The sequence below is a fragment of the Athene cunicularia genome (genome assembly GCF_003259725.1).
Source record: "Athene cunicularia isolate RWA chromosome 4 unlocalized genomic scaffold, athCun1 chr4_part3, whole genome shotgun sequence".
In the NCBI taxonomy this organism is placed as follows: Eukaryota; Metazoa; Chordata; class Aves; order Strigiformes; family Strigidae; genus Athene; species Athene cunicularia.
This window is the reverse complement of record NW_020799100.1, coordinates 12,029,631-12,056,932: the sequence shown is the minus strand read 5'-3', so window position 1 is coordinate 12,056,932 and position 27,302 is coordinate 12,029,631. Positions and strand designations below refer to the sequence as shown.

Here is a 27,302-nt window from a genome sequence, read left to right as displayed (position 1 = left end):
AGGTTGTGACCTGTCAGAATGCAAGTGTTAGCAATGAGGCCTCAGGCTCATGGGCTGATGTTGGACCCTGGTGCTGGGGACCACAGGAGCTCTGGTGTTAGCAGGCTGTGCCTGGTGCAGTGGATGCTCTTCAAACGCAGATGACTTCTGACACCACTGCTCGCCTCTCCCGGCTGCGTGAGCATGAGCATCCAGGCTTCAGCTCCATGTCACTTCAGTGCTTGGATGTTTTGGGGGCAGTGCGAAAGCCTTCACACCAGCCAGCATTTACTGCTTACAGCTTTTGTTCTGCTTCATCATATTTCTCTTTACTGGTATGTTTTAAATGGTGCTTTTTCTTTACTTATGTGGTAAACACATGCTTGAGTATTTCTTGTGAAACTCAGGCTCGACACTGAAATAACTTGTCATATATTGGGATGGGAATGTTTGTCCAGGAAACATGTAAAACCATTATCTGAGTAATCAGCTAAGTAATTTTTCAGTAATATTCAAACTATTGGTTACTTGATATTTCAGAGTATGCTTTACAGTTAGTGAATATTTTAAAAGTTGCACTATTTTTGAAACCTAATATTGGTCTTCATGGTTTGTATGGGCCTTGGCGTCTCCATCAGGATCCTTCCTGGAAAATGTGAGTTATCATAGAATGGTTTGTGTTGGAAGGGACCTTAAAGATCACCTAGTTCCAGCCCCCCTGCCGTGGGCAGGGACACCTTCCACCAGCCCAGGTTGCTCCAAGCCCCGTCCAACCTGGCCTTGAACCCTGCCAGGGAGGGGGCAGCCACAGCTTCTCCTGGCAACCTGTGCCAGTGTCTCACCACCCTCGCAGGAAAGAATTTCTTTCTTATATCTAATCTAAATCTGCCCTCTTTCAGTGTAAAACCGTCACCCCTCATTGTATCCTTACGCTCCCTGATAAAGAATTATGTTGTTATCCAAGATTGTGGGGCATCTCAGCTCCTAAGGTGCATGATGGTGCTTAAGAAGATGAATACATGAGTCTAAAACTGACATGCAGAGTACCATCAGGTCTCAGTGGTACACACCATCTTAACTGTTCTGGTCTTACATGTTTACCTTAGATTTACTTAATTTATATGTTTCAATCTAAATTTATTCTTGAGTAACCCTAACTCATCGGTAGATATGCTCTATCAATAACAAACTCTGAGCAACAGGACTCAAGGCACTCTGTCTTTGAGTGCTGCTGTTACTAAAGTGAGCATATGGAGGCACTGCCGGCATCTCCTGCAGCACTGGTCAGCCTGTGCCCTGTGCTGGGGGCAGGTGGAGTGGGAACAAGAGACAAGTTGGTGCCCACAAAGGAAAACCTTCTCCTGTGCTGCGGGGTAGAGGAGAGGGAGCTTGAGCCCTGAGGCTGAAGAAATTTGTCTGGACTGATAGTGGCTCCATCACTTGACTGAGGAGGAGTTTGGTCCAGTTGGGTCTGTGAGCTCCCCTGTTTAGGGATGCGCATTGCAGAGTACCCTTCCTCTGCTATGAAGAGGGGCAACTGCTTGCCAGACTTCTTGAATAAAAATTGCAATAGCACCTTATGTTTTTGAAGATCATTTAAGATGTGCCTTGTTTTTTTTTTCTAGTATATAATTCCAGGTGAATTCACAACTGGTGGCAAATTGAGTGAAACTTAAGAAGCTATTAAAAGTGTATTTCTGGATTGGAAGAAATAGAAAAAAAATTCTGACCTCTGAGTTTCCAAACATGAAATACTGTACAACATGGGAGATGCACCCCTGGTTTACAGTATCAAGCAGTTTGGTTTGTGTGGGTGTTGGGATTAATGTTTCTGAGTAATATTTTAAAGTAGTATCAGTGTAACATTAAGATCAGGCATAGCTGGGGACAGTAAACAGAGACACAATTATTCCAGGGGCCTGAAGGGCTGCTTGTAGCTGGGACTGGGCATTTCTTATTACTGTCATCCTGAAGCATCACAAACCAATTTAAGTCTCTGAGTGTATTTTTCTCTTTTAGGCTTAAACCATCTGTCCTTTGATCCTGCCAGCAACAAATCTTTACAGTTCAGCAGTGCTGCTGGTCCGCAGGTGTCGGAAAGCCCAGCCGAGAATGGAAGTGATCCAGGCAAGAAGAGGAAGAGAACAAATGTTCCTCCAGGTGAGCTGAGTAGCAGCTTGGTGGTTGGCAATAGAGAAGGCGTCCACGTAAGTGTAGACCAAAACTGGCTGCTATGCTAAGGTGTTAAAGCAGAAGGTGGACTGATGGAAATGAAGTTGTGCTCTGGTACTGCTCGCAGTCAGACCAGTGTTTGTGGTTCCATGCTTGTATGGCTTTGGGTCAATGCTCATTGCTGTTTCTGTGCAAAACAAAAGCAACTTTTGTATTTTTTTTTTTAAAGCACTGTGGAATCTGTATATTTGTCCCAGTATATTTATCTTTTTTTTTTTTTCCTAACTGGACAATATCTCAATATTAAAAATCATGACCATAATAAAAAGCACAATAAGGCAGAGCAGCCTGAAGACATTCATGTTTAAGATAATGTAATAAAAGTAAATTGTTAAATGAATCATAATAACTTATGATGTTATAATATCAGATCTAGAAGTCTTACTGAAGCTGGTATCTAAGAAGCTGGTATCCACAGAGGTGCTATGTGCAGGCAGGGAAGGACTAGACTGGACCAGAGACAGAGGTGCCTCTCACTGTTTTGCAGCAGAAGGCCTTCTCACTGAGGAAGGCAATGTGCAAAGCATACAGTTGCAGAAGGAGAGGTTGAAATGTAATTGGGTAGAGAGAAATTCCAACTCAGTTTTCTTAAGAGAAAAGTCTTTTAAAGGAAACTTGAAATCTGGAACTTTAGAGCACAGCTTAATAATGGTTTTGAGATGTTGATAGTGAGAGAGCAGGAGAGCTCCACCGGGAGTGTGGAGCTCAGCCTCTTGATCGAGGGCTTATCCTGTCCTTCCAATGTGTCTCATCCCTTCCTGTTCTTCCCCTTATCATTTGTGTTTGAATGAACTGGCTCCTTTATAATCCTTTGAGAAAATACTCTTCTGCAGCTGCTCTCTAGATTATCTCTGATGAGCTTCTTTGAGTTACGAATGTCTGCCATGTTCATTCTTCTACATCTTCATTTCTTTATTCAACTGAGATGAATTGCCATAAGATATCTCCTTGCAACCAAAGCAGGACTTATTTTTGAGATCCTGTTGCCTCTGTGATGCAGTCAGCAAGAGGATTGCTTTTTCATTTCCTCATGGAGATTGTGTCCAAGTGTGGAAGAAGACGTAACTGTGACTTCAGGTTTGCAATGTGTGATGTCATGTGCTACAGAATTGTGGTGTCCCTCTTCTGTACCAAGAAGATATGAATGTCAGGGGTCCCTCAGAGACATGATAGCCTGAGTGTTTCCCTTGGGATTCAAGAAACATATTGATGGCATATGAGTATCTTGCATTCCAAATGTATGTACCTTGTACCTGGGTACTGCTCCCAGAGGTGTGTGATGCAGATGTGAGGCCTGTTTGGAGGGGCAGGAGGAGGAGGACTTTAGAGGAAATGTCCTTTATCCCTCTGGGAAGGAGGTGGTGGTTTTCATCTCTCTGCTATCAAATATATCCCAGCTGATGGGAGACAAGTCAATTTACGAGTACAGATAATGTAGTTGTAGCCCCTGGGAATGTCACCTGCCCATGAGGAGACATCTAGTACTGTTCGAAGTTGGTAGGATCAGGAGGTTTTATTCCTTTTGTTATTTTGCATATTTCCTTTGTACATCTGGAGGTCCTGAAATGTCTCGTGCCTCTTTGCACATGCTGGATACACAAACAACCAGTGGTTTTCCTGTGCTAGATTGTCTGAGCACAGATCTGCTTTTTAAGCATCAAAATTTGATCGTTACTATCAGAAATGGTGAATATGCAAGTTCTTCAGGCTGAGCCATGCAGTGCACTGTAACACAGTAACTTCCAGTACCCTGACTCTGCTGGCAGGATTTCTGTGGTCAGGGCAGCCTTGCAGAGGCCTGTGGGTTGTTCTGGCTCAACCCTCAGCTGCCCACATTGTGATCCAAAATCAAAATGTTGTTTTCATTTGTGTATCTGGACACAGAGGTCTGAGACCAGGGCCTTGGACAACTTGAGTAACATGCAGTGATCTTATTTGTTGAATAGTACATATGGGTTTGGGCTGGTATAGGTGTGTTTGGGATAGGTAGGTGAAGCACTGTTTTGTGTGTCACCCTGGTGCAGTCTTTCCTGGACAGACACTTATTGGAGAGCACGGGAGCTCTCAGCTTTTCACCCTTCAGCAGTGGGATGATCCATGATCTCGCTGTGTTGCTGCCTTCTCCTGGATGTTTGGGCTTTCGTATTGGTGCTTCCTTTTTTTAATTTTTGATTTAATTTCTTTCCTGGAAACTAGCAACTGCCAACTCAGTAATCCCATTTCTCTGTTTTGGTATTCTCTCTTTCTCTCTTTGTATCTGACCTGGTAGCCTGTGTGCTCTCACATTGACAGACGAATAGTGAATAGCTGATTTTCAAGCTTAGCCCAGATCTCTTGAAGAAAATGTTTGTGTGTGGGTTGCTTTTGTTTGTTTGTTTGTTTCTGTGTGGAGTTAACCTTTTGCTAAACATTCAAAAAGAACAAGCATATGTCTTGGTGGTACATGGAAGTAACCAGCTATAGGCATGGTTGACCCAGCTAAATTACTGAAGAAGGTTTGAATGCTTAAGCCAGATGTTTGTGTAATGTTAATGGTTCCACCTGGATTGCCAGATAACTCTGATAGACCTTGAGTTGAGTAAATGACACTGGCATCATGTCAGCATCATGACACTGTTCTTTGCTTCATTTCCCCTTTTAGAGTAGAAGAGAAATGTCTTCAAATGGCAGTGGAAGTACTCTGCCAGAACAGACCGGTCATCTCTATTAAATTCAGTTACAGTTATGACAGTTTATACCTGATGAATGTTTGTCCTTTGTTCATAAATCTCTTGGGAGGAATCAAAGCACACCCCTTACCTTTCATCAGTGTTCTTTTAAGGCTCCTTAAGGCTGTTGACTTAATGGATAAACCATAATTTAGATGCTCTTGGAAGGAAGTGTTTTCATAGACTTTGCTTCTGTGAAATGTCTGCTTGAGGAGGACAGCACTGTTTTTTTAATTTGGCTCTTTCCTATGTCTTAGGTTCAAATCTAGTTTTGGATGCTGATACTGCAGAGCCTTGCTGGACAATGTATGCTCTGCAAAAGAGTTCTGATATGCACTAGGCTCTTAATCACTTTTTTCCCCCTCTAAACAGATGGTAGCGGAAATTTAAGCCTCGACTCCATTCCGATGGGCTTGCCAATGTCAGACCCAACTGCCTGGGCCACTGCAATGAACAATCTAGGGATGGCTCCCATGGGGATGACAGGACAGCCTCTCCTGCCTGGTATGTGAGCTTATCTGACTGTGCCCACCTTTGCTTTCAAATGTGTCTTTGGAAAGAACCTTTTTCAGTTGACTTATATAAATGCCTGCCATGTACAAAAAATATTAATAAGCTGTGTTTGAAATGCATTAATGTCTGAAAGTGATTTATTTAGAAGCCAGTGTTTTAAAACCGATTTCAGAGGAAATGAGAATATGTGTTTTTTGATGCAAACAATGTTTTTTTTTTTAGGGTACCTCTAGAAGTCTGCAGTGGACCAGCAGAAGGAAGGTCCCATGCAGAGCTCAGGAAACCAGTCATATCAAATAATATGTTATTCTGAGCTGAACTAGAACTTTTTAAAAGGAAGGGTGGGAGGGAGATGAAGAAAGCAATAGGGCAGTATAATGGATATGGCAGGAATTAATGGAGGATTCTGCTCCAGAAATGAGCAGCTTGTAGTCTGGAGTAGATGTGCATGGGTGAGTTATCCTATCCAGGATTCGTTAAGGAGCTCCTGTAGGAACAGAGCTGTGCTGGACCTGGTTTCTCTGCAGTGCAGGATGCCTGTGCATCAAAATCCTGAAATGAAATTACTGTTTCAGTGTGTAACTGCATTAAGCACTTGAAGGATGCTGTCCCCTGCCTGAATAATTGCCTGCTCACCTGGGGAGGGTGTGTCTGTGTTGACAGCACTCTACAATCCTATTTCTGCTCTTGTGGCATAGAGTATGTAGTTTGTTGTGCAGCTGATACTGTATTTTAACTAACAGCATCACATAACTTGCTCTAAGTTTTGCATGCAGTCTGTACTCTTCTGTCCCCTAGGCCTTGTTTTGCATTTGTCTTTGCTGTAGGGGTGTTTTCATGTCATTCTCCTGCTCACATGTTTCTATCAAGTAAAAATCAGTAGAAGTCTGTACTAGGAGAGCACACAAGTTTGAAGACAGTCTCCCATTCCCCCCATAAGAACAGGGGAAGGCTTCTGAGTGATGTTCATTTTGATCCTTTTGAAATCAGAAGGTCTGCACTCAGAATGTTTTAGAAGGAGGAAATTTTTTTTTTTTTGATCTGGCTGCAAGAGAGCAGGATGCTCTGGTGAATATGGATCAGTTCCCAAGCACAGTAATGGTTTGAAGTTTAGACCAGTTGTATCTATAGTCTCTATTAAAGTTGAGAGACAGTGGAAGCTTGATGTGCTTTGGTCCGTATTTGCAGAAAGGAAGGTGTGGGACTAAAGTTTGGATCACAGTAAAAAATGTCTAAAAATGCTTAAGAATTTACCAGCCAATTTCTGTTCCTACAGAGGAAGTAAAGCATATTGTTACGAGATGCTTTAAGAGGACCTCAATGTCTAAAATGAATGCACAGCACCTTTTACTCCATCCAGCTACTGTCAGCTTTGTATAAAAAAAAAGTTATCATAGTTTTCACCAAAAAGTACCTTCCAGGCCTGATGTTTTTGAACTCTTTAAAGTCCTTGAGGACTTTTTTTCTTCTTTTTTTTTGTTCTTAAAAATGGAGACTGGCTCTCCTGAATCTGCTTCTTAAGCCTCTGGGATAACTGGCCTGTAGCCATGGGCTCAGCTTCTTAACAGAAGCAGCAGATCTCTATGCAAGCTGGCAAGTTGTCTTGCACGTTGCTGGCTGAGCAGTAAACAGTGGGGCTTACCACAAATCCAACAACCATGGGTTCTGTTTGCCCTTGTGTCATGGTTTAACCCCAGTCAGCAATTAAGCACCACACAGCTGCTTGCTCTCTCTCCCCCTGCAGATGCTGGGGGGAGGTAAAACTCGTGGGCTGAGATAAAGGCAGTCTAATAGGACAGAAAAGGAGGGGAAAATAATAATAGAATATACAAAACTAGTGATGCACAGTACAGTTGCTCGCTACCTGCTGACCGATGCCCATCCCATCCATGAGCCATAGTGCCCCCCTAGCCAACTCCCCCCAGTTTATATATTGGGCATGATGCCATATGGTATGGAGCACAGCTTTGGCTTCTCTGGGTCAGCTCTCCTGGCTGTGTCCCCTCCCAGCTTCTTGTGCACTCCCAGCCTCTGCTGGCAGGGTAGTATGAAAAGCTGAAAAGTCTTTGACTTACACTGCTTAGCAACAATAAAACATCAGCATGTTATCAACATTATTTTCATCCTAAATCAAAAACACAGCGTTATAACAGCTACTAGGAGTAAAATTAAATTTATTCCAGCTGAAACCAGGATGTCTTGCATAGGCACGTTATACTTTTCATTGTGATACTTCATTACCCTGCTAGTTCTTTTGCTTCTGATGTTTGTATCCATTCATGTTCCTAGAAAGCTATAAGTCTTGCTTAATCAGAGAAACACCCATCTTGGCGTTCTCCCTTGGATTCCCCAAGCTCCTTTGTTCCTGCACTAAGGATTTTCTCTGATTGGCATCCATCCTAATTCTTGTCAAATAACCTTGAAGCAGTAACAAATTACCAGGACAAGGTGAGACTGCTCTCATTGGCATGAAGAATTACAGAACCTGAAGAGACTGAATTTAGAGTCTTGCAAAAGTTGTGACAGTGGGTTCACTTGCGTGTCCTTGACATGTGGCAGGTAACTCAGTGTGACCCCTGGCATGTCTAGCTGTAGGGCTGGGAAGAACAGCCACCACCCTGCCAAGGATGGTGGGGAGGTGGCTGAAATGTACCTTGTTTTGCCCTTTTTGCTGCCAGCACTGAGGTTGTATCTGTATCGGACTGTGCTGGGGAGACAAATGGGATCCTGAACTCTTAACACATGGTTTTCCAATGGTCTCTGCATTTTCCAACAGAACACCATTGCTCTGTATCTCCCATCCTCTGTGCTGTCTCAGCAGTGAGAGCTTTGGCTATTCCTCTTCCTCCCAGTTGCTTTTGATACACAGCAGTGGGCAAGGTCCAGATTGCTCCCTGCTGACGTTTTGAAGTACAGCTATAGGAAAACTTGTCAATATGTGAACTTAAACCGCAGAGAACTGGGATGGAGTGGCCTCTCCCCATCCTCTCTTTCCCAGTCCAAGCCTGTTAGCCAAGGCCCAGGTCAAAGACCTCCATGTCCCTGAGACAGCAGTTGTGCAGGTATGGCCTGGATCATTCAGGCCAACTCTTGTTGTTCCTTACAGCCCATTTCCTCCGGAAACATGTGCAGCGTGTTTTGGGGAGTCATGTAGTGCCATCACAGGGAGCCTGTGCTGTGGAATGGGACTCTGACTAAAGATAGAGTTGCATAATTTTTAATACTTTTTGTCTTTAAAGTCAGGTGAAAATACTATATAAAATAGCTGAAAACAGTGCTGTCAGATCTTTTTGATGGTATCATCTCTGAAATCTACTAATGAAAGTTTAAATATTAAAATTCTGCAACTTTAATGTCATGTTTTCCAAGTCAGGTGTCCTAGACCAGGCCATCCCAGCATCAGCTGGCCATGGATAAGGATACAATTCACATGTATCCCTACATTCATGTTTCACAGTTGACTACAGGAAGATTTTTTTATGCCTTCCTCTGAAACACCTGTTTCATGGCAGAAGTTGTGCCTCAGATCTGTGTTTTTTAATGTGACTGTGCATGTCTGGTGTAAAATGAACACCAACACTTGCACCAAGTGCAAGGAAATCCAAATTGGGCAAGGAAAACAAGGTACATAAACTGCATAGAAATGTAGCCCCAGGTAAAATATTTTAAAATACAAAGGAAAACAAAATTCAGCTACCAAAATCAAACATCCAGTCTGGACACTAAAAGTTGTTTTGCATTTGGATTACTGTAAGTAGTGGTTGTAGAGAGAGGAGTACAAAAACGTTTGCCTGCCTTAGGGATATGAATAGCATCTGAAATGATGCCAGCTTAGGATCAAAAGAAAATGATGCCTCTGTACCACTGCATTCTGCCTATTTGCTACTTTTGTCTGTGCCTTGCAAAATTAATTTTATCTGTCTACATCTGAAACAGGCAGCCAGATACAAATGCTCTGTAGTGCTTGGGATTGTGAATTCTGTGGTAGTGTCCTGTGGTATTTTGGGATGGCCTGGGTCTTCAGACCTGCTTCTGCTGCAAAGAGAGTAGTGGTGGTAGAGGGAGAGAGGATGCTGTGCACTTGCAGGAGGGAGTCCTTCCTGAGACCTCGCCCTGATAGTGCCACTGGCTCTGCTGGCATTGCTTGTCCTTCCAGCTTAGCTGCTGGCATTCTCAGACTCATGTGCCTTCTCCATGAGGCATCTAGGTGTACTGTTTTGATTTTGATTGCCTACAGGTATTGCTTCCCCAGCATTTGCAACTTCTGAACAGTTAAAATACCCCTCCTTTGTCAGCTCTGTTTAGTTTTATTTGGCATTGGAGGCAAATCTAAGAGCAAAATCAAAGTTAAATGCTACTTATATGTAGTCAGAGTGCTAACTAAAGCCTAGAAACAAATTAAGCAGGGTAAGGCATGCAGTAAGGTGTTTCCTTAAATGCTTCTCTGCGTTTTACCCAGAATTATTCTGGTACCTTCTTAGCTGCTGTAATTGGTACACTTGTTTAATTTGCAAGGTGATGCCCTTAACCCTGTGTCACAAGCTGTCTGTGCTACTAAAGTACTTAATGAAACCCAACTTAGTTAGGTTTTACATTGTTTCCATATGCCACAGATTTCTTTATGTGAATAAACCTTACTGAGGAAGGTTTTGACTCTATATGGGAGATAATGTCTACAGAGAAAAGGAAGTAATTTATTTGAACAGAGAAGATTTATTTGGCTGAGTCAATCAACAATTAAATAGTTTTTTAAAAAGTTGTTTTAAGGGCAAAAATCTAAAGTTCTGATATTATGATGTTCTCTCTCTGTTCAGCTAATTTTCACTGGCACATGTGGGAAGAGTACTCCATTTGCTGTCTGAATAAACAGTTACTGTATGAACCCAAACCACTTCTTGACTCTCTTATTCTCTCCCCCTTTTAGATTTTGATCCTGCTCTGGGAATGATGACTGGAATCCCTCCAATCAACCCCATGATGCCAGGCTTAGGGATAGTCCCACCTCCCATTCCTCCAGACATGCCTGCTGTGAAGGAGATCATCCACTGCAAAAGCTGCACTCTTTTCCCACCTAACCCACGTAACTGTCTATTATTGTTTTTTCCTGTTTCTGTCTGGCTACATAGGAATACTTGTGTGTGTATATGTATTTAAAAAAAAGTGTATATGAGCGAAGAGCCACCATTGCCTGGACATAGCAGCTCTGGGGCACTAGAGGCTGCCAAGCAGGTGATGGAGCAATAGGAAAAGTCTGTTCTTGCTGAATATTTGCCGTTTCTGTAGATAGCCTTTTCAGTTGTTAGATTTATATGGGCTGGGGAAGAAAACATTCCAGTCCCTGGTTTTTTGAACTCAAATCTTCATGGTGTATTACCTAAGGCTTCAAAGACAGCGAACTCTTGGAGATGAGGGGACTGGATCAGCCAGCATGGTCTGTGCTGAGAGGTGGGAGTGCTCTGGGTTTTGCAGGATGTGATGGGAGGAGAGCAGAGACAGTTGGAAATAAGACAGAATAAGTCAGAGCTCACCAGGCTATAGCAAGAAACAAGGCTCCTCTTTAGACTGGCTGACTGACTCTTTCTCCACATTTCTATAATAAAAACCAGAGGGGCCAAAACCCAGCGCTGGCTGGGCTTGTGCAGGGAAAAATGGAGGTGAGCTAGCCAACAAAATGTAGGTATGAGAGAGATAAGCAGGACATCTAATTTCTTGGCTCTGGAGGGTATCTGTAGCCATTGCTGTTAGAACAGTCTATTGGTTATGTACTTAACATCCAGTCTGTCCCAGTCTTTGTTTTAGAGTTTGGGATTTTTCTGTCTGAGGCATTTCTTGGTACTTGTATTAATTTCCATTAAAAGATTCTAGATTGTCTTGATTACTTTTCTTTTGGGCAAACCTTACTTTGCCCACATTCTTTCTCCTTCAGACTTGTACATTTCTGTAGTAATCAATTCCTTTCCTGATTCTTGTAGACTCTCTGTGTATTGCTGAAGTCTCTTTTGGAATGATTGCTCATCCAGTTACACTTTTTTCTATTTTTTTTTTCTTTCTTTGACATACAAGGTCCCAGTATTTATTGGAAGCTTTGATTACACTTAAGACCTTAGAACTTTTCAGACTGGTTAGTTCCTTTAATTTCTTAAAGCTGCTATGAAATAAAAGCCTCTTCAGTTACAAAACCCACAACAAAACCATTGCTTTTCCAGCTTTCTATTTCAATTAAGGTGGATCAGCTTGTGGCTGCTACTATCAAGATTATTTAAGCACTAGGTGTTCTCTAACATCCTTAATACTTAAAAACTACTGCCCCATGAATTTCAGCTGCCTGATGAAATGTATTGACTTGTCATTTGCAGTATCATTATCAATACATTAGTTCTTCAGCTTTTATCTGAGAAACTTGATGTCATAGTTATAGGGTTCTTCATATCATTATGTCTTTTTAGCATATTAAAAATTTCTAGTGTTATCCAAGTCCACTCCTTAAGCACTCTGTGGTCATAGTTTCTGATTTTATCTGTTATTTTTTCTTTACTATCTCACCACTGAACCACAAAGGTGTACCACTAATTTCAGTCCTTTCTGTACATGCTCTTGCCTTGATTCGTTTGGAGCTTGCCCATTTTTCTTCCAACAATAATTTTGTTCCACGTCCTACTTTAACAGGTTGAAGTACTCTCTTTTAGGTTTCTAACTGAAACAAATGCAGTTGTTTCCCTATTTTTCTCCTTTTGTACAGCTTGGCATTTTCTAAATTCGTCACCTCCCTAACCCTTGCTTGGCACAGTGCTGAACTTCTTTTGAAGTCAAGTTTGTCTTTATTAAAAGACCACAGTCAAGACTGCCATGTGAAAACCATCTTAAATTTGGTCAGTTGCTTTCAAAAAATGATTGCATCTTTTCTACAGGTTGCTTGTTCTTGGCAAACTGCTAAAACCTCTCTGTTTTAGAGGGCTGTGCTTTGCCTCCTGATTCATTGCCCTGCTCCAGCTGGGCTGTCCAGATGGACACTGCTTAGGAACTTGTTATTGTTGTTGATTCTGTGAAGAGCGGGAAGAAAATCAGGATTAAATACTACCTTTGCAAAGACCATCCCTAAGGAAAGGAGCTGGGATTGGAAGGTTCAGTCTCTTCTCTCAGTGCACTAATACCTTTGGCCCAAAGTGGCAACTGCAGAAACAAATAGCTGTGGGACATCAGTGCCAGTCCCAATGGTAATACCTCCTGAGTGCTTGGCAAAACCTTGGCCTTACCCCATCATCACAGTCCCATATGCCTCTGGGAGGGTGTTGGAATAGTTTTGTTCTGCCATGTTCTGGTATGTATGTGTTAGCATGAAGACCCTGTCTCTCCATCCTGAGAGTCTAGATAACAGGTAATTGCAGACCTCAGTCACTCTGTCTCAGGAAATTAGAGGAATATTTTCTTATTTTCCAGAGATCAGAAAGAAGGAAGCATAAATCCTAATGCTAGTTTTGCTGTTAGGATTTTAATTGTGCAGGCCCTTTGGACAAGAAGCTTTATCCCTCAGCTTCAGTTCAGCTTTTCATCCCTAGTTAATCGTTCTTCATCCTTTTGACTCTTCAGGCATCCCATGTTGACACTCAACTGCTTGTGTTTTCTCCCCAGTGACATACTTCCATGGCAGAGATGATTTTGCCCAACTTCGTCATTATCTTTGTCAGGATAATCCTGACAAATTTTGCTGCCAGGAATGGCCACTCAGAAGAAACTTGAGATGGTCTAGGTGAACCTACTTTTACCTTTATTTCTAGGCTGTCCTCACCATGGACCTTTTGATTTGGAGCATGCAGCCCCTTTGGCATCACTGGAGAGCAATTGGTGGAGTTTGGTACAGTTGGTATGAGAAAATATTTTTGTCAGCTTTTGGGGAAGATGCATCTCCCCAGGCTCTGCTGCCCAGCTGTCCCATGATTATAAGGGGAGTACTAGCTTGTGGGAGAACTTATGTTGAAGGTATTTAAAATTAGTTGAAGTGTGTTCCACCTCAGCATAAGTGTTTACTATCTGGATTAATTTTCCAGACTCCCTTTACAGCTGAAGGAGAGAGGTCAGTATTTGGTTATGATTTGTCTATTCTGGGCATCTATCTGCAAGATAAAGCAATACTTCTGAAGGAGCCTGTTTTCATCCTTAGCCATGAAAGAAACCTAGACAGTTGTCTCAGATATCTACATGGACATGTTTTTCGTAGGTAGAACAGATCTCTGTGTGTAGGTGTAGCTTGAGCAGGTAAGTCTGAAGTGTGTGCAGTTGCAAGACAGAGTTTAGTTGATTTGCTAAATGAGGGCATGAAGCTAGTTCCTGGGCTGGTAATTAGTAACAAACTGTTGTGGCCATTAGATAATCTGTTTCACCTTAAGGCTGATTAATATTTTTATTCCAGCAGCCAGCCAGGCTGTAGCCTGGAGTTTGTCAGTATTTTACCAGATATCACTGTGAGACCTGATGCTGCTTTGGGGTGAGTGGGCTTGCACTCTTTGTTAGGAAGCGCCTTCAGAGCACGCCTTTATGTAAAAATGAAATGCAGTTCTGTCTAACCATGTATTCTGGTGGCATATCTTTCTGTGGCCCCGGATGCGTTCCCCCACGCTCAGCAGTTTTTCTTCTGCTGAGTCAGATACTGCATGAGGGAGGATTTCATAACGGAGTAGACCACTTTCTTCCTGCTTCTTTGAGCTTCCTTAATTAACGTTTCTCTTGTTTAGCTTGCTTTTCTACTTGTAGACTTTAAGATGCTTTTCTCTGCTGTATGTATCATGAAAAACATGAACTGTGCAAGCTGCTCTCAGACTGGGTAATACGCACCTTGCCATAAGTTAGGTGTTGGGTCCACATCCCGTCTGGGCAGCACTGCCAGGGCTGACCAGTTGGGCTTCCCTTGGGTTTTTGTGCTTTACAGATTTAGGAAGGACCTTCGGTATCCTTTATACATGGGGCGAGGTTTGGTACGTTCCATGCTGTCCAGTTGGGAGGCTAGCAGGACAGGGCTGTGCTTGCAAAGGGCATGTTAGACAAATGTGTGCCTTAACCCCTTAACTACTAATTGCAGCAGCAACCAACTCTGCCTCCCTATTGGGAAGAACATATGAACTCCATGGGGATAGTTTATTTTGTTGTGATCTCCAGACTAGCTGGGCCCTTGCTCGCTCCTTCATACATGAGCGTCTGCAGTACAGCAAGTAATTGTGTTTGACTTAGAAAACCAAAGGGCACATGACCCAACACGTTATCCTTAGAGCAAAATGTTGTGCTGTGGCACTGTAACGCTGTGTTACTACTCTGAGCAGGCCAGTGGCAGTGGGAGGCTGTTGAAGGTTGAGCAAGGACATAATTCTTGGCAAAACCAAGGTTTAGTAATGTACAGGCTTACAGGAGCCCATACATGCTGTCAGCAAAGCTCATGTCTGCAAAGTTGATGTCCTCAAGCTGCAGGGACTGATTTCTTAGCCAACTTAGTGGGAACGGAGGCTGTAGCACTAGTACAGTGTTACCAGTGTGACGTGGGCTCATCTTGCTTTATTCATGATTCCCCTAGACTGACTGATTTGAGAAAAGGGAGGTGCTGGTACAGGGGAAGAGGCCAAGTCTCTCAGTTTTCTATATGAAGAAAAGAGAGATACTCAACACCCACTAATACATCTGCCTCTTGGTGCTTGTCATGAGACTGGATTTCTCACCACAAAATACTTGGGGGTGGACTTGGGAAATGAGTTAACAGCTTTTAATGGCTTGTTTTTCCATGGTGAATGGAGCAGGGCACCCCTGACTTGGTTCACACTTAACTGGGATCAGCAGGAGCTGCACAGTCACAGTCCCCTCTTCTGCTCTCTGCCCTGGGTACCAGCATATGGCACAGCTTGGCTGCAGCAGGTTAATACAAGCAACTTGGCAGTAAGTGCTCGCCTGGTCTTGGTGTTTCTGAGACTGCTGTGCCCTACTCTGCTGGCAAATTTTGCTTGGTTCGTTATTTTCAAAGAAGAATAAGTCAGATTCCATGTGCTGTGATTGCTGCCAGATGAGAGTGAGAAGCATTCCACCCTGTAAAGCATTAAGGATAAATTCTCAAGTATAAAATTGACAGAAATTACAAACTGGGGAAGGTAGGAGTGTAAGTGCAGCCTTAGGCATGCTTCTCTCCACAGTGCGTGCCCAGCCCAGCTGCTGTGTTGGAGCCCTGCAGAATTCTGTGGGTCTCTGTCAGCACAGCACAGTCTTTAAACTACCAATGGAAAAACAAGGAGTTTTTCAGAAGCAGTGCTCTTCACTGGCAATAAGACACTCTGAGTACACAGAGAAGTTGTGGGAGATGTCTGTAAATGTGTGTCTACGTACAATTCATAAGAAGGTGCCAGCAGAGGGCACCCGAGCCTGATGGGCTTCCAGCACTGGGAGTGAGTGGTGGTCCTGCGCCCAGCATTTTAAACTCTTGCAATGCCCAGTCTGATTTATCTCTTGGTTCACCATCCTCAAAATAAGACCTGTTTTGCTGTCCTGGAAGCAGTTTTGGGTTGGGTTGGCTTTGTTTTTGCTGGGGGGTTGTGAGGTTGGTTTTTTTTTGTTGTTGGTGGTTTTTTTTTTTTAAAAAAAAATACTCCTTGACAAACCAGTTCAAGAATTCAAGAATTTTGAGCACTGTGTTAGAAGGAACACACACTGTTAGTCCCTTCCTGGCCTCCAAACATGTAATAAAGTAGCACATATCTTCATGCTGGCAAACAAGTAACTGTCACAGAAACACTCAGATGCTGCTTTCGAGGTACCTGTTCCTCCCAGATTTCTTGTAGCCACACTTGCTGTAGTTTTTCAGCCTAAGGTCTGTGTACACAGTGTTGACTGAACTCCCACTGGGATTTCATCTCTTCCTTCTGTAATATCTTTTTAGTCTAAATTTGGTTTATGATCTTACCTTAACATTAATCCTTTGGACCCTTTACAGACTGCTGTATAGCTTTTTGCTCTCTAGGATCCCCCTGTATATGTTTTATATGTATTCTTTACATTAGGACAGTCCTTTAAGCTGTGCTTGTATAGCACCTCCCATGATAAAATTTTGAGGTTCTGGTGCAGCTCATGTTCTACAGCAGGAGTTCAGTGAGCCTTCGCTTGCACTAGGGAGAGTGTTTGGAGGGCTTCAGGCTCCTGAGATCTTTTGTTTGGAAACAGGCTGGTGAATGTGCTTGTTCTTGTACAGCACCTCAGCAGTGCTATAGATCTATGGGTGCTGACAAACCAAAAACTAACCTGGTCTGCTTTCTCTGTCCTGCTCTCTTCAGATCTACCCCCTCCAGCAACAAGAGAGAGGCCCCCAGGGTGTAAGACAGTGTTTGTTGGAGGACTGCCGGAAAATGGGACTGAACAGATCATTATGGAAGTGTTTGAACAGTGTGGGGAAGTCATAGCTATTCGAAAGAGTAAGAAGAATTTCTGTCATATCCGCTTTGCTGAGGAGTTCATGGTGGACAAGGCACTTTATCTTTCTGGTAGGTGTATGCCTGTCCCAGGTGGCAACTTAAAATTCTAGGACAGCAGTGTAATGGCTTCTTTATAGTTACAATGATGGCTTTGTTGCAGTTGGAAGATTTGTCTAATGTTGTGTTAGTTTGCCTCTTTTTCTGCTGCTATTGCATTCCTGCTTACAAATGTGAAAACAGCTCCTGACAGGAAAGATAGGAATGCTTTGTTACCTTGGGTACTGCAAACCTTTACAAAACATTTGGATGAGGTACAATCAGAGTCCATACCCAGCTTACCTGTTAGATAAATGTCCAGCTGATTCTGTAGATAATGCTTCAGAGTCCTGTAAAAATTTGCAGTTGCTCTCAATTGCTGGTTAATTGGATGGTGTGCTTGACGTTCATTGATATTTTTTTTCTCTGTTAGTCATCAGAGGTGAAACACCTGGGCACCTTTTGCCTAGGGAGCCCCAGTTCTGCATCCACAGAGTTTTGAGAGGTTGTTTCATGGAGGACAGAGACAGGTGTTCACAGCTCTGCGTGGCTGGCAGGTTGTGAATTTTCAGCCAAGCCCGCATTTGCTGTGCTGGTTATATCTGCCCTGGGCAGCCTGGGCTCTCCACCTGACTCTTCACCATTCTAGAAAAGTACAGTAATACTTTCTATTTCCATGCTAAAAATCCCTTCCAAATTCATTCTTTCAGTATATTAACAAACCAGGGTACTGCCTCCAAAGCCTGTACTCTTTCCAGAGAGATGAGATTGTCAGGATGAGGGAAACCCTCTTTGCTGTTTAAAATAATGGAAACTTTTCTGTAGTCTGTTTTGACTGATTATAAGCATTGTGTCTCATTCCAGAGACTACTGATTTGAATTGCAGTGCCCCGTTAGTAAGAACTGTGTCTCTTAGTGGTTACTCCTTCTACATAACCAATACAGCCTCTTTAGCTGCAGGCATTCTCTGCTTGTAGTTCCTCCTGCTGAAAGCCACGGTCATGTGCACAGTGGTTGGTGTCCTCCATGTACAAGTGTTGTTTCTGGGCTTGTTCTTTGTACAAAGTCTCTCTGGAGTTCAGACTTTCTTCTGCACATCCCACTCGTGCTTTTCTTAATCACAGAGGACAGCCTTCTAGCATGTTTGAGGTGAAACTCCAGAGAACGAATCCTGTAAACCATGCTGGTGAGAAAAGCTCCCACACAGTGGATGTGCACATTCACTGACCGTATTCCCACTCCCACCGGATGATGGGGGCTGTTCCAAAGATTGCCACCATCCATGTGCTGCCTCTTTGCCGTGTCTCACCTCTCATTTCCCTGCTTCCCATCCCCAACTTCTGGAGTTTGTGAAAGTGTGGAAAAATCCAAGGCAGTTCTACCTTCCCCATGTGAACAGCTGGGCTTAGTCCCACAGCCTGAGAGGTTACATGCGATTAAACAGTTGCTATTTAACACCCAGTACCTCCTAGTGTTTTGAGGAGGAACAGTCTTATGTAAGATCTTGCCTAGCATGTATAAAACGGAGGCAGATGGCAGCAAACCTCCTAACAATGTTTCTTTTTGCAGCATCACTCTCTGTGCACTAAACTTTAATTCAGTAAACTCTTCTGTTCCGGGGCTTTCTGGCTCTGTGGGAATGAGAGATGGGCACTGGTGGGTGGTTGGAGCCCAAGGTAAGTCACCTGTCCTGTCTGAACATTGTTGTCATTGCTGCCAGGCTATCGCATCAGGCTGGGCTCCAGCACTGATAAGAAGGATACTGGACGCCTGCACGTGGATTTTGCTCAGGCTCGGGATGATCTGTATGAGTGGGAGTGTAAGCAGCGGATGCTGGCGAGAGAGGAGCGCCATCGCAGGAGGCTGGAAGAGGAGCGCTTCCGCCCGCCCTCCCCACCTCCCGTTGTCCATTATTCTGACCACGAGTGCAGTGTTGTCGCTGAGAAACTGAAAGGTAAGTGGTTCTGCAGGCCACAGCCACCCTTATGTGCAGATCCTGGGCAGAGATTTGTACTCACTGGTTGTCTTGCTGAACTGAAATGATGACACTATCTAGACCTTGCAGAGCCCATTCAGACTGAGCCCTTGGCCTGCACACAGCAGCTCTCCTAGCCATTTCTTTTTCAGAATTGTTTGTCTTGTGTGTAAAAACAAACCTATACAACAGTTTCTTCCAAACCATTTTTTTTCATGTTAAAAGGACTAGTGTAAGGCCTAAGACCCACGTGTGGCCTGACTATTTTGGAGCTGGAGGATATTTTCTTTCATGAAGACTACATATGAATAATCATATGAACTTTTCCAGTAGGTTTCTAGCAGTTAGTGGTCCTTTTGTTGCGCCTCAACAGATGGTTTGCTCCATCAGCTTGGTGTTAGACTTGCCTTCCTTTGTATAGCCTTGTATTCAGATAACGCCATGCTTTCGAGAATTGTGGTTAGCCACCTGAAGTAAGTTGATCTTCTAAAGAGAGCAGTTCCGCAGTGCCAGGGAAAGGATCTGAAAGCTGTGCAGGTGACCCTGTGTTTCTATGGTGTAAAGGTGTCCTTTCTTGCCGCAGATGACACAAAGTTCCTAGAAGCCATCCAGACCTTGCTGACCTGGATAGAACGTGGAGAAGTGAACAGGAGGACTGCCAACAACTTCTACTCCATGATCCAGTCGGCCAACAGCCACATTCGCAGACTAGTGAATGAAAAAGCCGCTCATGAGAAAGAGATGGAAGAAGCTAAAGAGAAATTCAAACTTGCTCTCTCAGGGATTCTGGTTCAGTGTGAGTAATGTTTCCACACTGAATATTGGTTGTCTGTTGTTGTAGGGAAGCTGCTTAATTTCTAGTGTCTGGAGAGGCAACACTTAAAGGGCTTCAGGAAAAGAAATAGCAATGGCTTCTGTGCAGCTATAGTTAATTTAGAAGCATATGTCTTTAACTTGGCAAAAATTTCTTGTGGTACTTTTTATTGGAGTAAGAGTTCATATCTGGGGGGAGGAGAGAATGAATTCTCAATTTTTTCCCTCTTTTAATTATAGTCTATTAGTAGTTCTGTCATCTTTTCAACTCCTCTGTACAGACAAGGTAAGTTCCTGGTAATCTGGTGCCTCAGCGAAGTGTACAGGATTTATTCACCAAAGGTAGGATGCAGCTGAGTGTTCCCAGCACCCTGTTCTCAGACACAACTGAAAACCTGTTGCAGAACAGCATTTCAACTTGAGTCTTCCAAATCCCAGTACTTTATTAAACTGTGAAGTCAAGGAAGAGGCATGGGCTATATTAGTTCCAAGATGTGATTTATAACAGTTCCTCAAACCATGCATTGCCTGTTACACATTCTTTCTTTAGTAAGTCTGATTTTTTTTTTTTTAAGAGTGTCTTTCAGAGTACCTTCTCCACAATTGTACTAAGTCTCCTTGAGACTCTTGGCTAGGTTTTGAACATTCTTAACTTTCTCTTTTATATTCAATAATTTTGGCTGTTACTTGTTTGATACTTGATTTTTTTGTAAATTTTTTTTTTTTCTTTTATAAATTCTGTTCATGGTAAAAAGTTTGGGCACACGGTCCAGAGGGAAATACAGTAAGCACTGCAGAGTAAGTAGTAATAGACAATAGTATGCAACTCCACTATATAAAACACCCACTGATATCTCATCTGCTCTTAGGTTAATCTAAGTAGCAGAGAGCTGATTTTACTTTGTAAGAATTATGTCTACTACAAAATTACAAGTAAAAAAAAAAAATAAAAAATTAAAGACAGTTTTTTAAAAATCAGGTAGATATGCTTTCTGCTGTTGGGTGAATTCTCATCCAAGGAGAGGCACTTTGTATTTTCAAAATCCTCTGCAAATTTTCTAGAAAAATAGAAGGAATAAATCTCTGGAACAAAACAAGTTGATGGCTGATGCCAGAATCCTTTTTCTGTGGTATGCACAGGCGGGATGCAGTAGTGCTCAGGCTGTGGCACTCTTCGAGTCTGCACCTGCTGGGTAGATGAACATCTAAAGTGCCGGCTTTCACAGTTGGACTTAATCATCCCATTTTACAGAGTGAGTGCTACCTGGCTGTACTTGTTATGCTTATAGGCAGCGTTGCACAGCGTATTTGAATATTTTTCAGTGCAATGCGTGCCTCCTTTTTTTTCAGTTCAGAGCAGATGCCGTTTTCCCAGTTGATCGTTACTCTGTAAGCATTTGACACTGGCCTGGTGAAGTCCACACTTTTCTTTCCAGGCACAGAGTCCCTTTCCTGAGCATAGCTTCAGCGCAGTACAGTGTTATAAGAAAAGGTTAGCCAAACCACCTGCCTGATTCCACTTTTTTACTCCTTTACTCCTCTTGTTCGCCCTCTCTGGATGATATTCTGGCCTGATTTGACTGCTGATTTGATACTACAGTCGAGCAGATAGTGGCCGTGTACCATTCTGCCTCCAAACAAAAGGCTTGGGACCATTTCACGAAAGCTCAGCGTAAGAACATCAGCGTGTGGTGCAAACAAGCAGAGGTTGGTAATTTTTTATTGTGTTAGATCCTCTAGCACAGTCTCTTTCTTGTCAGGATATTGATGTTAAGTTTGCACAATGCTCGCATGGATAACAAGGTCTTAATTCAGTGTAAGATGGGAATTACTCAGTCGTCTCTTGTGTTACAGGTAATAAATTTTCTCTTGGTATTTGTGTTACTCGTAGCAACACACTGAGATTTGTATGCTGATTGAAGTTGTGCACAATAATAATAATTATTGATCTGTTTTCTGATGGTTTTAATGTTAAAGCAAGAGGGATTTCTAGCTAAATGTTTAAAAAAAAAAAAGAAAAAAAAACCCCAAAACCCCAACAAATCCTAAGCATCATCAGAGATCTGTTTTATCACCAGACTTGAGAGGTGGAAATAATTACAGCTGGACAGTCTGGAAAACTTGAAGGAGGATGTTCTTATATTTGTGTATTTGTCACGTGCAGTGACATTGCTAGTGAGATACAGGATGTAAAGGTGGTAACAAGGATGGGATTGATGGAAGAAGGCATGTCACTCAAACTGCTCTTCCTGCAAGAGGAAGAATAGTTCTCAGTCCCTTATCTGATCTTATCAAATCTTACTGGAGTCAGGCACAATGTCAGAAAAAGTAAGGCTAAGGTAAAGAAAGGCTGTCTCTTGAAAAAGTGATTGTTTTGGGAGATGGTTGTCCTGAAGTCTGTGATGAAATACATATTTTCACCATTTCTTCATGCAGTGCTTGGCACCATGCCTCTGACCCATGTGGATCCTCCTGGTCTTGTCCTGGTGATAGAACAGTTTTGTTTAAACCACCTCTGAAAACATTAGTCTGGGTTGTTAGTCTTATACCATCTTTTTTTAACTGAGCCTGTAATAATGAGTGTCTAAAAAGAAACCTGTTAATCTGAAGGATGTCAGTTTCTGTGAAAGGCATGGGATTGTCTCAGCCAGGGCATAGAAATGAAAGAAGCAGATCACTATATACTTTCATATAGGAGGGAGATCTTACAGGGTTGCTTTTGGTGAAACAATAATTAATCCAGCACTCTTGGCTGTTAGTGCAAAATGTTTGTGATGTACATTATCCTTATTTTATAGTGTATGTTGATGTTAATCTTTAGTGAAGTGATGATGCATTGATATTTCCATGTATGTGTAACATTAACCAATGAAAAAAGTGTGTCAAGTAGCTGGTTAAGCCTCTCTCCATAGATCTCACCTGCAAAGGCATGAATGACAGATTTGAGACAAGAACATGATTTATAAACAGGAAAAATTTCTTTTCTGGAAAGAGATTGTACATGTATCATTCCTATTTCCATTGAGAAAGAGGTCACATGTAAGAACTATATGGGCTTTGCTTTCTTAACCTTCATGATGCAGTAATAAAGAATATTGAACTTTGTCTGCAACGCAGAAACGTGTTTTCTGCTTGGTTCTGTTGGTTCATTTCATACGGCTTCTTACAAGATTTGTCTTCCAGACTGCTTATGCATAGAACCACAGAATTGCAGAAGTGTTTGGGTTGGGAGAGACCTTCAAAGACCCATCTAGTCCAACCCCCTGCCATGGGCAGGGACATCTTTCACCAGGTGGGGTTGCTCCAAGCCCCATCCAACCTGGCCTTGAACCCTGCCAGGGAGGGGGCAGCCACAGCTGCTCTGGGCAACCTGTGCCAGTGTCTCACCACACTCATCGTGAAGGATTTCCTCCTTATGTCCAATCTGAACCTGCCTTCTTTTAGTTTAAAACCATTGCCCCTTGTCCTGTCATTACAGGCCTTGATCAAAAGTCGCTGTCTTTCTTGTTGAGTCGTCTTTATATATTGAAAGGCCATCATGGGGAGTACAAATTTAGTGACTCTGTGCATGTTTTTTATTGAAATGCTGCACTAAGGTCTGCCTGAAGCCTTCTCTTCTCCAGGATGAACGACCCCAATTCTCTCAGCCTTTCCTACTAGCAGAGGGGTTCCAGCTCTCTGGCCATTTCTGGGGCCTCCTTGGGGCCTGCTCTAACAGGTCCCTGTCTTCCTTGTGCTGGGGACCCCAGAGCTGGAGTGTATTTCTCAAGTATCAAATTCCTTGTTACAAACTTGGAAAACAAGTATATCCCAGCAAAGCCAGAAGTCATCTTTTAGCTTGAAGGTTGTTTCACATCAAAAGTAAATGTGGGCAATCTGTAATCACCCCTAGGTTGGGTATATGCAGGTCACCTTCCCGTATAGCTGCGACCTGAGGCAAATCCGTAGAGCTGGATACCCAGCCAGTGGCCTTCTGGTAAAAAGCAGATGATCAGTCCTCCACAACATTGGAAAACTCTAAATGACTGTTTTCCCAGGAAGTTTCCAGCTGTGATCTCCTCATGCGACTGCACTTTTGGGACTTTCTTTGCAAATCCCACTGAGTCAAACCTTTCGTAGTAGCTAAAGGAGGAGCTGATGTTTTGTATTATACCTGATAAGCCAGGTGGAGAGTCTGATTCAGATGATGCCTTTACTTTGAGCCCTAGTGCTCCTGTTGTTTCCTGCTTACTGAGATTGCTTACTATGACTGGGGTGGGAGCACTCTCTCCATTTGGAGCTGTCTTTTGTTCCAAGGTAAGTTCTTCTGATGGGAAGAGGCTGTGAGACCACTGGTGAGGCCTCTTCCAGGAGTACTTGCTGCTGGGCTCAGCCTGCTGGTCTCTCCCAGCTTAGCAGGTCTTCTCTTAAAGGAAGATGGACCCACAAGATGCATCTTCTTGGTAAAGCTTTTGGCAGAATTTAAACCTGTGTGTCACTGCAACGGAAGAAAGCCTGGTGGGCAGCTTAGGGAATGGGTATGTGTTGGGGAGTCAATAGGCCAGGGTTTTATTTTTATCAATGGTATCAATGGAAGGTGGTTTTCCCAGGCAGTGCTGGCAAGTCCTGTACCTGCTGGCAGCTCATTGAGAAGCCTCAGAACTTGAGACCTGGTGAACCACCATGCTATGGTAGCTACCAGCCAGCATATTTCCTTGCTTAGGAAGGGCCTAACTCAAGTATTTGGCTTCTCTGATGCTTTTTTCCTCTCCCATCCAGGGCTCCCCCTTGGGCGCAGTGAACCATGGTATAGCCTGCTGTGCAGCCTGGCCCAGCTCTGTGCTGTGCTCTGTGCAGCCTTCTCCAGCTTCAAGGCCACGTTAGGCTTTCAGCTGTTGAGCAGAGTCAGTTAAAGACAATGAGAAGATTTTTCTCTGATCTCCAACCCATTTTATGGGTGGTCTCTCGGGCAGGCAGCAGTTGCTTTGGAGGTGTAGCCAGCACTGCCCATCGCACTCAGATCTGCCTTGTTCTTGGCCTTTCCCTGTTGCTGTTCCCAGGGTGTCCATTCATCCAAGCTGGAAGTATGGTCATTTTCCCTGTTGGCTACTCTTAGTGGACATGTGCTTGGTGCTGGCAAGCAGAGCTTTTGAAAGTTTCAGGCCATTAGAGAAAAATTTACAAAAAGCTGGACATTAATTTTATTTTATAAGCAGATCTTCTATATCTTTTCTTCTGTGTCTGTTTGTGGAGTGTATAATCCAAGTGAAGTTGTGGTAAACAGACAACAGGTAGGGACACTTGGCCGCCTGTTGTAGTCTCTAGTAAGTATTCTTGACATTGATATCTCCTCGAATAGCTGACTGTTGTTTTCTGAACATTGCCTGTCCTGCTCTGCAGAGGGGATGGAGAGGCTGAGCTAAGGTGTTCGCTTGCCTTGCCAATGGGCTGATGTGTCTGTGCAGAGCTGTCCCTGCGCAGTGGGAGCTGGCTGGAGCAGAGGATGGAGCAGAGGATCTTGTCTGGAGGAGCAGGTGGGGTTGGCTGGCTCTACCTGGATGAGGTGAATGGAGCAGAAAGAACACGCACAAGCAGGAACTGGGGTGGCTCAGGGACCAGTGTAGGAGGTGGCATATCTGTTCCTTTGTGATCCCTAATGTGGACCAAGGCTGTGACAGAGTGGGGAGGATCCCAGCAGCTGGAGGGAGAGTCACTGTGGGGCAGGCTGAGCACTGGTGGTGGGCACAGGGGGAGAGAAGCTTCAAAGTGCACCAGGATTGATAAGGGTCAGAAGGTGGCTGAGCAGTCTCTGGCCTGTATGTACTCCCCATTCCTGCTTCTAACTGGCATAACCTCTGGCTTGGGTAGGTTTTGTTGTAGCTGTGCAGCTGCATGGAGGAGGCATGGAACAGGGAGGAATGGAGGGGGCAGCAGCATGGGTCATGGGTATGGTCATGCTGCAGCCTGGCAAGAGAAGTGTGTGGTGAGGTAGTACTGGGCACCGTGTAGGCCAGGGCTTGGAGGGTGCAGGATATGTTATATGACAGGAGAAAGAAATGCCAGGGAGATGTGTCAGGAGGGGACATCACCAGTGGAGCTGGTGTCACAGGTGAATTATTAGGAGAAGTTATTGTTGTGAAGTTAACTAAAAGGGTTTTATTGATGATCAAATTACTTTTAATCAATGATTGAATGATAATTAAATGGTAAATGGTGATTAAGCAATAATTGAATGGTTATTAAACAGTGATTTGACAGTGATTAGACAGCGGTCAAACACTACTACTTACTACACTTCTAATAATTGGTCTATAGCTGTGTATATATATATATATATATATATGTTGCTAGCATATAATACACTTCTAGGTGTAATGTAAAATGTTGCTTACCCCGTTACAGATATCAGATGCCAGGTAAAGGGTCTCTCAGCCTTGAGGGAGTAACCTAGAGAGGCATCCCTGCTCAATGGAGATCATCACCATGCATCTGCTGCTGTACAGGAGAGCTCAGTGGGCTCAGGGGGGCTACAGATATTTGTAGTGTCAAGTGATGGACTTGTGGTCAGACGTTCTGTGGTGTATGTCCAAGTGCGCTGCTGTAGTGGTTTTAGTTTGGTCTGTTCCCAGCTGAGGCTGGTGCTGTTGGCTCCTGAGAAGAAAGGGCCTAGCACAATGTCTCCTGGTTGGCAAAGCCGGGCTGACTTCAGTCAGGCATATTTGTTGGTGATGGCTGGACCAAAGTACCACTCGCTCAGAGTGGGTGCATCCGTCACAGGCACTGAGCAGGAGAGTGTGGGGTGGGAACCCAGTAGGGTGGAGGCAGGGCAGAATGGTGTCAGGGAAGGGTGGGAGTGACACAACCCGTGGGGCTGCGGGGCAGTGGCCAGCACCAGTAGCACTTCGTGGCGGCAGGGAGTTACTGATGTGGGTGTGTGCTGCGAGGCCGTGACCCAGTGGAGGATATGAGGCTGGGCAGCACTGAATGTGGGGGAGGTGACTGGATGTCAAGCAGGGCAGATACAGGGAGAGGGTTCACTGAGAAACTAAACTGTCAGCAAGGCAAGGTGCCTGCCCTGGGGCAAAGAGTAGAAGGGGCATGGAAGAGTCAGTGTAATGCCCGTAGCACTGACAGTTTGACTCATGCTGGATATTGTTGTTCTTCTAAGTCTGTGCCAAATTTTTTTTAATCATTTCCCCTTTCTTGTATCATGGAATTGCATTTTGCAGACTTAGATTTCAACATCTTTTTATCCAACCAGTCTGTTGTTCCTTGTAGTCTGTATTTAATAAAACCCTTCTACTTTCTGAATCTTAGGAAATTCGTAACATTCATAATGATGAACTAATGGGTATTCGAAGAGAGGAGGAAATGGAAATGTCTGATGAAGAAATAGAAGATCCATCAGAGATGAAAGAAACAGAAGAATCAGGTAAAATCACTTTTTACAGCTCATAAACAAAATACTTGTCTTTTCAGTAGTTTCTTTCAGGAGCCCCTTTCTGACTGTTTTATACCCTGAAATTGTCACAGGCAGAGCAAAATCAACTGCAGTTATCTGGAGTTGTCTCTAGGGCATCAGTGGGCAGCCCTAGTTGTGACTGGTAGTGCACTGCTGACGACTGGGCTGTC

At 43.5% G+C, this 27,302-nt stretch overlaps 1 protein-coding gene across 2 annotated transcripts in view; it reads left to right on the top strand.

The window, feature by feature from the left end:
- Positions 1-27,302, top strand: part of ENOX2 (ecto-NOX disulfide-thiol exchanger 2) — a 51,416-nt gene that overhangs the window by 11,477 nt on the left and 12,637 nt on the right. For both annotated transcript variants that reach the window (XM_026848514.1, XM_026848516.1), the window contains exons 2-9: positions 1,999-2,139; positions 5,292-5,423; positions 10,357-10,512; positions 16,730-16,936; positions 18,624-18,857; positions 19,462-19,674; positions 21,292-21,398; positions 26,988-27,102. In XM_026848514.1, coding sequence (XP_026704315.1) covers positions 1,999-2,139; positions 5,292-5,423; positions 10,357-10,512; positions 16,730-16,936; positions 18,624-18,857; positions 19,462-19,674; positions 21,292-21,398; positions 26,988-27,102 — 1,305 coding nt within the window. The remainder of the gene's footprint in view (positions 1-1,998; positions 2,140-5,291; positions 5,424-10,356; positions 10,513-16,729; positions 16,937-18,623; positions 18,858-19,461; positions 19,675-21,291; positions 21,399-26,987; positions 27,103-27,302) is intronic.